Here is a 12,129-nt window from a genome sequence, read left to right on the forward strand (position 1 = left end):
ATACTTATTTAATACGCAAGCAGGTTTTTTGTGACAATTACTCCTCCGAAACTACTGAACCGATTGACATGTTTTTGGTGTCATTGGAAAGAGCGTAACGTGAAGTTGTGCAGGAAACTTTCTTTTTAGGGAAATAATTAGAAAGTGAGGCCCTGGGGCCCTTTAAAGTTTTGTATTTCTCCATAAGGATAACATGGGAGATAATTTTTATTTACAGAAACATATGTTTGTTACTTGAGAATATTCAAAGTCTACTACATAATAATTGCTGTGTATTATGACTGTTAATGTATACTACATTTCAATCAAGGATTGTGTACCTTTAGAGTTTACTCCTAATGGATCTTACTTCTTTATTTCAAGCCTGGGAATGGTAAAATTTAGTTGAGAATAAGTTACCATGATTTAGAAAACTTTACTATAGTAATTTATGTATTTAAATTCACAAATCTTTGACATTATTAATTAATTTGAAAAAAAAAACAGCTGATCGACCAATCAAACAAAAAATCATCTACTTCATGTGGATAATGTTGTTACACAATAGTATATTTCGTACCTAGGGCCGAAAATTAGGTTTTGCCGGCTCGAGATAGTTTTAAGTTCGAGACGAAGTCGAGAACTTAAATCGATCGAGAGCTGCAAAACCATTTCGGTCCGTGGTTCGAACGCTATTTTTCACCACACTATTTCCTATTACCACTATTCACCACTATAATAATGCACACTGATAGTCAATACAACTACAACTTGGTTATGTGAAGAAATAATTTGAGGAATCAGCAAAAATAAAAATAAATAGTTGCTAGGCAACAGTGACAAAATTCTATTGCAATGCAATGTACTTTGATTGTGTATTTAAAATGCATTCATTAAGTAAGTAAGCGGACAGCTGATTTTGCGGCCCCGGCCTGTAAAAACCTGCTCGGTCCCCAAATTACGATGACAGCTGGCATGGCCAGCAAAACGTAACTTTCAGCCTCCAATTAACGTATGTAATACAGCCAAAAACATCATAGTGTGGTGAAAATATAGTTTTTTTTTTAACCCATAATTTGATTCTGTTTTACTTGTGGGTGTATTTTAAGTTTGCAGTTATGCAACCAAGCAAAGTAGCTTTTATTTAATTTTCTTTATAAACTAACAGTATTAATGAACTTGACAAGTTAGGTAATTAATTGTCAGTATGCCAAGGGGAAGAGGAGTGGGTCCTCAAAAACAGACGAAGGCGGAGAAACCCATCTAGAAAATCCAACTGAGTTTTAGCGAATTTCCCATATAGGGAATAAGCTATTACCGTAGTACTCATGGTAAGACCTGGACGCGGGACCGATTTTTTTTTTCGTTTTGAGGTCCCTAGAGGCCAAAAACACCATCCGTTCAAATTCATATATATATATATATATATATATTTATATATATATATATATATGTGTCCGTCAGCACGATAACTCAAGCAAAAATGATCCGATTTTGATGAAATTTGGTACAAACGTGTAAACCTAAGTTTATTCGAACGAGTTCGCGATCCAGCATGATCGGACCATGGGAACGGGTGTTTACGGGGGGTTTTATGGGGTAAAAATAGGTTTTTCCCATTTTTGACCCAAAAAACTTAAAATTTTGCAATTTATTTCCAAACCATTTTGTAGAGCTTAAAAAAACAAATAATTTAGTATATTGAAGCGTTATTATGCGCCTAACGGTTACGGAGAAAATTCCAAAAAATTGTAAATTTAAAATTCCCATGTTATTCTTATGGAGAATAAGTAAACTGTTGTAGTTTGCTTGTTTATGATCATATTTTGATCAAATTTGGAAAATGTTTTTATTTCTTACTAACTATTAACATTTTACAAAAAAAAAACAATTTTACCCTCCCATATGCAGCAAACCTAAGTACTTGTTAAACTAATTCTATTTAAATCGGGAATAAATGTTAAATTTTTAAGTAGACATTTCAGTGTAAATCCAATCAGTCAAATGGAAATTCGCTTAGTCTGCAGGTTTGCTGCGGCGGGAGTATTTAAATATAGAGGTTTGGTTTGCCTAGACACAGATTAGACTAATAAAAGGGGGCAGTGGTTTTATTGATGAGGAATACATAAAAAAGGCCTCATTAATGTCACAAGGCTTCATGTGATCAGAACAGGTAACAACTTAATAGAATGTTAAGTCCTAACTGGAATAAGTGAGAGGGGACATATTTTGATTTTGAGGATAAAAATTTGGCCGTCTGAAACAAACTTACCTTTTAAAATGGAAAGATGCTAATTTCTATTTTTGGCATTTGCAGCACAAGCCCTTTAATTAAAAAGCAGCTCTGTTCTTACCCGGACCAATTTCAGTAATGAGTAACTATATTATATGTTGTTTTAAGTAAGGCTACATCTTTTAATAGGATACGCATATTCACTAAAGAAAATTCTGACCAGGGTAATATTCATGAAGGTAACTTTAAGACTAAAATCATAGTATTCATGGAAGTGCTTTTGTAATACAAATATTGTTTTTTAAGTGTTTATTTTTAAGAGTGTTTTCTTCAAGCAGCATTTTATGACCCTCAAAATATACTACATAGGCCTATTGGTTTGATATAATAAAATGTTTTGTTAAATGTGTATTTAAAAATCTTTAAAAAATAACTACCCAAAAACATACTTGAACTAAAACACTTATCAATTTACTAAATATAAGACACACACAGCTAGAAAATGGCTGGACTGGCTCACCCTAAGGCTTTATTGTTACTATGTATTTAATTTTCGACGTTGAGTCAATATAAAATACGATGAATTTGTTTTCTAAATTCATATGTTATTTTGCGGGGCATTGAGCCGCACAGGTTCACTAGTATATAAGAAATGCCTAGTATTCGATTTTGTCAATTTGAATTTCATTGGCCAAAATAAATTTCCAAATATTTGTATTCTACGTGAACATGCTGTCATGCTGAAGAAAACTTTAAAAGAAAACGTTAATCATTTAGACATCTATAGTTGTTATACAGTAAAAATATAAGGACAATCGTTCCATTTTGTTTATTTTATAACAACATTTACAAAAAGTAGGTACATAAGACTATTTTTATGCTGATAACTGGCAACAAAAATGTTCTTGAAAACGTTTGAGTTTCAGCCTTTTTTTAGTAAGTACTCGAATAATTTCTCAGAAATTAGTTTATCCCAATCCATATTTATTTTATCTTTCTCAATATCTTAATTAAATTGAGGGTTGCATCTGTCCAAATAGATGATAAAAATAGGAATGAAAAAAGGAATTTGTGAGTTTGCACATTATAAGTGTTAATATTGAATAGCTTCCTTTTATATGTAATCATAAGTTTAACGTCTTTAAAATCTATGAATTAGAATGTTCACATTAAACTTTATTTAGATGCAAAAATTATTTACAATTTAGTTATTTAGATAGATAACACGTTAAGTGTTTATTATAATTTTTGTCAGTTTTGTGCTTTCTACGTTTTCATATAGTGTCTCAATGTGCTTTTAGGCATGTATGAGTTTTATGTATGTTATCATATCTTTTATCCGTCAGGTCTTGAGAGGTAGTAGTGATATAAGAGTGACAGGAAAGGTAGGTTAGCGATTCTTATATTCTTCGTCTAAAGAATGATTACACAAAATACAATATTATTGTTTTTTTATTTTATTCGAGAGAAGATTACAGATTATTTTTACCAGTGGTATATTTTTTGTGCTAATTTGTGTTAAACAATGCCATTTAGTTCCGAATACACATATTTAGTCGATAAACATTATACTAAATATTGTATACTTTGTTAGCTTTTAAGTTGTAATCTGTGTATAAATACCCTCGCCACAGCAAACCTGCCGACTAAGCGAATTTCCATTTGCCTGAATTGATTTTCAATTAAATCTATTTGAATAACATTAGGTTTAACGAGGGTACCCCTAGGTTTGCAGCAAGGAAACTAATAAAGTGTGTTTATTTTTATATTAATAGCTTAGTATATAAGAGATAAATAAATTTGCCAAGTTTGATCAAAATATAGGTATCCATAAATAAGCAAACTACAACATTTTAAAATATTCTCCATAAGAATAACATAGGAATTTTAAATTTAAATGTTTTTGAGTTTTCTTCCCTATAGGGAAATTCGCAAAAAAATAATGCCGGAGGAACATTTTAAAAGCATAAAACTTGAGGAAATGACTTAAAGTTCACATTCACACTAATCACGGTATTGTTTTGTCACAGACATATATTTGGGTATTGACATAGTTTTGAAATGATTTTGTTTCGTAGTCCGTATGCGGTGTAGCCTAACAATCCACAAGGTGTTATGTAATTACTAATTGAGTCGGGGCCGCCGTCTTGACCCTTCGTAAGCAACCAGTCATAGCACCGCTACGCTACACTCGTCACTGTTATCATATCACAACAATTCAACTTTTAAAATGACATTTACATCACACATTCAAATCTTTAACCGTTAATAAGGCCGGTTTCAAAATCAGAATGATTATAATTATCATGAGAAAGAGTGTCGTCAGAAAGGCTGCAATCGTCATCGGGAAGGTGAACTATCATCATAAAGGGTTTACTCAATTCACATTATAAAGGGCCTATAGTGGTAGCAAAACGGGAGTGCCGATGGAGACCTGTGGGGGTGCGTGCGTTTAAATGGACTTGACCTGGTCTCCATCGGCACTCCCGTTTTGCTACCACTATACTAGCATCATAAATTGTGGAAATGCCATTAGAAAGGAAGGTAGTCGAAGTCGGTAATTTAAAAGGTGTACTGTCTCAATCAGAAAGTGCCTACTGTGATAAGAAAGGGTCATTAGAAACTGTCATAAACTATTGGCATAAAGAGCAGGATTGTATTTAGAAATGGTCACGTTAGAAAAGGTGACGTTAGAAAGGGTGTATATATAGTCAACGAGCTCTAATCATAGCAAGGACGAGCTCTAATCATGAAAGTACCCTAAATCCTAGTATTTTCTTTTTCTTTTCAATTTAGGCTACCTATTAATAGCGAGTTTCAACAAAAGTTCTCGATAAAGTGGTTTAAATACCTGCATAAAAGTTATCCAAATGTTGCTCACGGCAACCGGTTTCAATCCACAATAGGGATCTTCATCAGGCCGATCAGGATGTCAAAACATTTTTTCTCTTCTTGCGAAGGTCGTCAAAAGGCGTAAAAAACATGCACACATTGTAGTCACAAACACGAAACACGGACATTTAACATTGAAGACACGCCGAAATGACTATGTGTGCATGTTTTTTACGCCTTTTGACGACCTTCGCAAGAAGAGAAAAAATGTTTTGACATCCTGATCGGCCTGATGAAGATCCCTATTGTGGATTGAAACCGGTTGCCGTGAGCAACATTTGGATAACTTTTATGCAGGTATTTAAACCACTTTATTGAAATATTGGTTATCCGGAGGCTAAATCACGATGAAAAGTTCTCGTTTCATTAGTCGAATCCTTAAATAGTCCATTCACAATTTACTTCAGTTTTTTAGCACTCTACGAATCACAAAATCCACTTCTACGGATTTCTCGATAACATTATTACTTTGCACTTGCAGTTCCAATCGAATCGACGATAAGATAGAAGAAGTGGTAATCGTTTGATTGTAGCAATTTAGATAAAAGTTAACAGACGGTAGACACGCTATGTTACGCTACGCCACGTCTCCAACGAGGCGTTGGAAAAGGAAAAGTGGAAAAGAGATACAATCGGAAGAAAAACAGAATATCAGTACGAGTTGACAGTATTACAAACAATATTTTTGCGAACTTAACTATAGTGGTAGCAAAACGGGAGTCCGATGGAGACCAGGTCAAGTCCCTTCAAACGCACGCACCCACACAGGTCTCCATCGGCACTCCCGTTTTGCTACCACTGTAGATGTGTGCGGTAAACACGTTTTACAAACCTTCTAAAGATTGTAGACCGTAAGACTAAATTAATTGTCTTATGTAATCGATCCTTCGTTACAGCTCAAAATTTGCCAGATTTCCACATTTCAGGCCTATTGATACATTCACGATTGCGTCGCACACGGGTAAAAGTGACAGAATTCGGTATTAAAAGTGAGTAAGTAAATCTGACGATGTCACCGGCGTAAAGAAACTTCGCTACCATCTACTAGTATCTGCGGACGATGCTGTCAACATTAAAACAAACAAATCTGATTTATTTTGAGCTGTGGTGTCGGGTACATTCTAGACATATCTTTCCAGTAACGAAAGCATTACTTCAGAGGCTATAAAACTGGGGCTTAATATCAGTACTTTAAGTACGTTGGTCTACTTTAGTCATGGTTAGTTGTATTATCTAGCGAAAATTCCTGATAGTTGTGTGAACATGGAAGTAGCTAGTAAAGATACAATCGATGAACGATTACAACGATGACGATTGCAGCATCGTTGTTGAATATTTTAGGTTAAACTGTCTAGCCGTCATAGAGTGTTATTATGGAAATATGTCAATTGTAGTCAACATTTCAAAAGTAAAGGAAAACCACATGTTATTACCGTTGCATCAGTCATTGTGTCTCAAGAGACGGTAGTTTTAGCGAATTTCCCTATAGGGAAGTAGCTATTACCGTAGATGGCTCAGTAAGACCTAGGCCCGGGACCGAATTACTTTTTCATTTTGATGTCCCCAGAGCGGCATAAACTTGAACAAGTTCGCGAACCAGCATGATCGGACCACGGAAACGGAGTCTTGCGGGGAGTTTTATGGAGTACAAATCGGCTTTTCTCATTTTTGACCCTCAAAATACAAAATTTACCAATTTCTCTCCTGACCTTCTTAAAGAGCTTAAAAAACAAATTATTTAGTATATCAAAGTGTTTTGTATGACTGTTGGTAACGGAGAAAATTTTAAATTTAAAATTCCTGTGTGATTCTTATCGAGAATTGTAAAATGTTGTAGTTTGCTTTTTTTGTATATTTTGATCAAACATGGTAAATTGATTTATCTTATACTAAGCTATTAATATTTTACAAAAAAACACACTTTTTTAGTTTTCTTGTAGCAGCAAACGTAGGTACTATTGTTAAACCTAATGTTATTTAAATAGATTTAATTGAAAATCCAATCAGGTAAATGAAAATTTGCTTAGTCTGCAGATTTCCTGTGGCGGAGGTATTATTATTCAGCTTCGTTTACAATACAAAGCGTTTTTGGTCGCACGGAAAAGTAACCCTGGCGTAGAACTGCATTGGTATTTGAACTATAGTTCGGCCGCTTAGAAAACGACCTGCGCGCTAATGCTAAACCAATGCTGGAGGAGGTCGCTTTCTAAGCGGCCGGTCTATAGTTAATGCATTGAATGCATTGGACAACTCCCACAATTACATCAATTCGCTCCTTAGGCAGTCCAAGAGCGTTCAATAATTCATCGTAAACACACGAGCAAGCGTGGTGTTAATATTACCAGAATTCAAACCTCGCATGAATAATATACGAGGACATCCTACATACGAAGAATATATTGACGGTGTCAGAATTCAAAATATCGTTTGGATGGACTTCTATTGAATTTCAAAATAAAAATAAAATGATTAATTACTCATTTGTAGGCTTACTGGTTTTCTAGCGATTTACAGGGTGTTTGCTAACCATTATAATATATTCATTTACTCAAAAATTATACATTCAAAAAACTTTCTAGTTTTCTTTCACAAATTTATACTTTCAATTGATGGAAATAGTAAATAGTGTAGTGTGCTGTTGCTGAGGAGGCTTGGGCTTGAGTATAATGTTGTTTCGTTTACCGTGATCGAGGTTGTGTTTAAGTTCTAATACTTTTAATTATTACATTTTATAGTTCTGTCTAATAGCTGCATAATATAAATAATCAATAAATGAAATATTTTATTGTTTTTAATACATTCACCGATTAACACTCGTATACCAATTGTCCACATTATAAATTAGAATAAGCCCCTTTCCCCTGAGCTAGTCTCAGGATCTACGCCTTGTATACAGTATTGTTGAGATTTTCATCGTGTTAAAATATCAAGGTAAATGCAATTTGTAATAGTTGAAAACACGAGTATAAGCACGAAATTTAATCAAAATCCATAATGGTTATTCAAGGTTTTTCACATCAACAACACATTTAAAATTTTTACATACCAACTTTGTAGTGACGGAAAACTTTCGTCCAAGCAAACATGGCATTAATTGAAGGGGGAATTGTCCCATTTTAACCTAACTCGGTGATTAAAATACATTTCAAATTAATTATTGAATACGGTCAATTCCGATAACAATGGAGGCTAGAATCGAGTGTAAAACAGTTCGTGCTAGAGTTTCCGGTAAGACAAACCGGAAATCCCCCTGTTCAGTGTTCAGTTGAATGTCCATTGTTGTGAGACGAACATGTGTTTTAGGTCGTGATGCAGTGACATCAAACTCGGCATCAAACCCAACATCAAACATGCCAGCTGACCTCATCAAGATGACGCTTGCAACCAGGTTAGCAATTTAGTTAATAGTAATATTTGGTAGTTAGTTTTTAAAATAGCTTGTTACTAGCTATGTGCCCGTTCTACGCACGGGGATCTTATCGTAGTCAGTTAAAGCCATCTTATATTAAGAACATTAATAAACTCTTATAAAATCATGGTCAAATTCTATATGCTGTCAATCACAGTGGATAGTGTGTATTTTTACCAAACAACCCCGAAACCATACAATTTCGAGATTACTCGCTTGAAAATGTCCTGGCTTGGATCCGCAATATCGTATTTCACATTTCCTTCAAATCGCATTCTGGGAAGTATCGAGTTGTCAGTTCGCATGTTAAGATGGCGGTCCATGTAAGGGCCGGCGACTCTGTGGCGACGAGTGACCAAGGTGTCAGATAACACTATCAGCTGACCTCAAGGTCAAGGTCAAACTTACCTAGACATCCAAGTCCCAGTCTGACTTCTGTCTTCGTCGCGCCGCGCCGCGGACACCGTGCGATGTGGTAGAGGGTTGCCGCGTTGTTGTTTAATTTGTGTTGTTCGCCCGTGTTGTTGGATGGTGGTTGGTGTTGTATTTTTGTCTTTTGGATACAGAGGTAGTCACCCCATCTATTGAAACATCCGTAGCCAATTGTTTAATAAAATAGTATTTTGGAATGCCTCTCATGAAATGCACGACTGTTACGATTCTATTTTCTCCCTTGATATTTGGTTCTTTTGGTTTTGCTGGATATAAAGTCAGTGTATTCTACAAATCTGTAAACGACATCATCGCCCTTTAACTGCTCAATTCTACATTCACTTATGTAACGTTCATTTTATCCTAAAACTAATCATAGTTGTAGCATGGAAATGGGAGTTATACAATCAATTATTTAAGATTGTATCATTGGATTGAAAAAAGCATTTAAGCTTTTGTAAAGATTTGTGAGTGATGGTTTCCCTAAGAACCTTTCTGTGGTTGGTCTCTAATCGTCAGTATTTGTAGCTATAGAATCGCAAGATAACGTTTATGCAATGAGCGTTTGCTTTTTAAAATTGGTCCACATAATCACCCTTTTTTGCAAATATTAAACCCCATTATTATGGGCTGAGATCGTTTTAATTATCAAGGATAGTTGAAACGTTAAAAAATAAGCTAGGAATTTCAATTTAAAAATGTACAAATTCAAATTGTTGATCAAATGTATGTCAATGTTTTCACTATGTCACTGAACAATTCTCTCGTATAATACTCGTAGTTTCATTTATAGTAAAGAGTTTAATGTTATTGTTTCAAGAACAATTGATTTATTGATTTATTGTATTGTTGTTTCATGGTTTTAATTGAAGTGTAAACATATGGGAAATATCTTTACCTACCGTGTTTTAGTTTATTTGAATACATTATATAAAGAAATACCTTTTTAAGGACTGAGAGACCTTTTAATTCGTAAGATCAAGTTTAATCGTGTAATTATTGTGTTTTTAGTTTTAAAAATTAAATGATCAGTTAAACTTTATTTGGTCCAGATTTGTACAAACAAGTGTAGCACGGCTATTACCTGCTTATTCTGAACGAGTTTTTGTTCTGTTATGTAACTTCTGAATAGTAAATATTCCAATCACCTTGAGAAAGTAAATCTTTTAATCTGTCAGGAAGCCAACCTTTCCACTGTCAACATGTAACATTTGAATGTCACATAAACAAAGCATTTGGCTCTAGAAGCAGAACCAGTGGTACCATATCTCAATTCTAAACATTGAGTGCATTGCTAAGTACTGTACGTTTAATTGGTTTTCATCACTCTGTATTCGAAAATAGTCCATACAGCTGAGATCTTCTGCCAATTTCCTAACACCAAAAACAAATAGTGATCAGCTGACTTTTCCTGACATAAACATTACTTTCGCTACACAAACAATACTTTTCCTACAGTTACCTAACAATGTACATGTTCTCTCACTGATTTGAGAAAGCAAAGTGGCCAATTCGCTCATCAGTGAGACAATGTTAAAAACTGAACCACAGGGATATTTGTTTTATAATATTTTGTACAAGATTCGCAAAATCTTAAACAATAAAAACTGTATAAGGTATTTTTTTTTATTATGTACTTCAAATAAAAACAGAAATTCTACATTATTAAAATAATTTATTTGATTTTTGTGTGCAGCAAATTAACCCCTAAATATTTATTTTATAAGCATATTGGGTATCAATTTAAAGCTCTTATCCTCTAGATGTGCCTTTTGTGGGTTTGGATGATATCCCGTGAAAGCCCTTCTTCCTATAGGCTTTTAAAATTTCATAGTTCGTGCTGAATTCTGTTGTCAATCATCTGCACTTTTTCAAGTTTACATTTTTTACATCAAAACAGATTAATCATACAATTTTGTATACATCCATACGAAAATGGGGTTATCTGTTGTTGGAGATGTTTCAGTGAATTCAAGTAAAATGTTATGTTATTTGTGTAAAATGTAATGAATAAATTGACATGCGTTAGATTTTGTGTTTTAATTGTATGTTTCATCAATATTTGTAAATTTTCTCAGATGCCTCGAAGAGATCGCGCACGCGATGAAAGTAATAGGGCTCGCAATGCAAATAATAGGAATATGATGAGACATAATAATTTAACCCTTATTAACTATACATCAAATATACAGGGTGGAACGAAGTTAATGTTAAAATTTGTATGTGATAAACTACTTACTATTGGTAACAAAATGCCACTAATTTAGATTTCCACACCCTCAAAGGTATGGAATAACAGACGAATTAAGATTCCACCCTGTATACATCATGGGTTAGTCACGATGTGACTCAGGTTGCTAGTATTGACCTAATTAATAACAGTACCTGGGGTCCGAGCTTTGCTCGGGGAAAAGTATTTCCCTCAATTACTTTACTCTGAAAAGTATTGCAGATACATTAATCCACTCCCAATCTCCACATTGCTAACCTTCACTACTTACTTCACCACTCCCTACGTCGTGGACCTGTTTGCCCTCCTTCCCTATACCATTTTAGAATTGCAGGTAAATAAATGCCACAGACAGTTCCCACACTCTGCACTGCTAGCATTACTACTTCCTACACCATTTCCTACGTCATGGACCTGTTTTCCTCTCCTCCCTTCTCGTAGCATTTTTAGATTGTAGATACCTTAATGTAGTTCCCATAAACAGTTCCCAGGCTCCAGACTGCTCGCCTTTACTACTTCCTTCACCACTTCCTACGTCGCGGACCTGTTTCTCCCCCTTCCAATGGCATTTTAGGATTGCAGATACCCTAATCTAATCGTCATTAACAGTTCCAACACTCCGGGCTGCTTGCCTTTACTACTTCCTTCACCTCTTCCTACGTCGCAGAACTGTTTCCCTCCATTCCCATAGCATTTTAGGATTGTAGATGCCTTAATCTAATCGTCATAAACATTTCTCACACTCCGGACTGCTCACCTTTACTACTTCCTTCACCACTTCCTATGTCGCAAACCTCTTTTCATCCCTTCCCATAGGATTTTAGGATTGTTGATTCTTTAATCTAATCGTCATAAACAGTTTCCACACTCTAGACTGCTCGCCTTTACTACTTCCTTCACCACTTCCTACGTCGCGGACATGATTCCCTCCCGTCCCATAGCATTTTAGGATTG

At 34.8% G+C, this 12,129-nt stretch overlaps 2 protein-coding genes across 6 annotated transcripts in view; one reads left to right on the top strand and one right to left on the bottom strand.

The window, feature by feature from the left end:
• Positions 1-12,129, bottom strand: part of LOC128991611 (uncharacterized) — a 43,215-nt gene that overhangs the window by 5,376 nt on the left and 25,710 nt on the right. The window lies entirely within an intron of this gene.
• Positions 1-12,129, top strand: part of LOC128991610 (serine/threonine-protein kinase OSR1) — a 91,046-nt gene that overhangs the window by 650 nt on the left and 78,267 nt on the right. Inside the window, exon 2 of one of the 5 annotated variants that reach the window (XM_054414639.1) lies at positions 8,408-8,492. In XM_054414639.1, the coding sequence (XP_054270614.1) occupies positions 8,455-8,492 (38 nt within the window). In that variant the 5' untranslated portion in view covers positions 8,408-8,454. Of the gene's footprint in view, positions 1-8,407; positions 8,493-9,008; positions 9,082-12,129 lie in introns of those variants that run through there. The other 4 variants (XM_054414637.1, XM_054414636.1, XM_054414638.1 and 1 more) reach the window with 4 other exon arrangements.

The sequence above is a fragment of the Macrosteles quadrilineatus genome, unplaced genomic scaffold (assembly GCF_028750875.1).
Source record: "Macrosteles quadrilineatus isolate MER2022 unplaced genomic scaffold, UCM_ALF_1.0 Scaffold_4__1_contigs__length_99947679, whole genome shotgun sequence".
NCBI lineage: Eukaryota > Metazoa > Arthropoda > Insecta > Hemiptera > Cicadellidae > Macrosteles > Macrosteles quadrilineatus.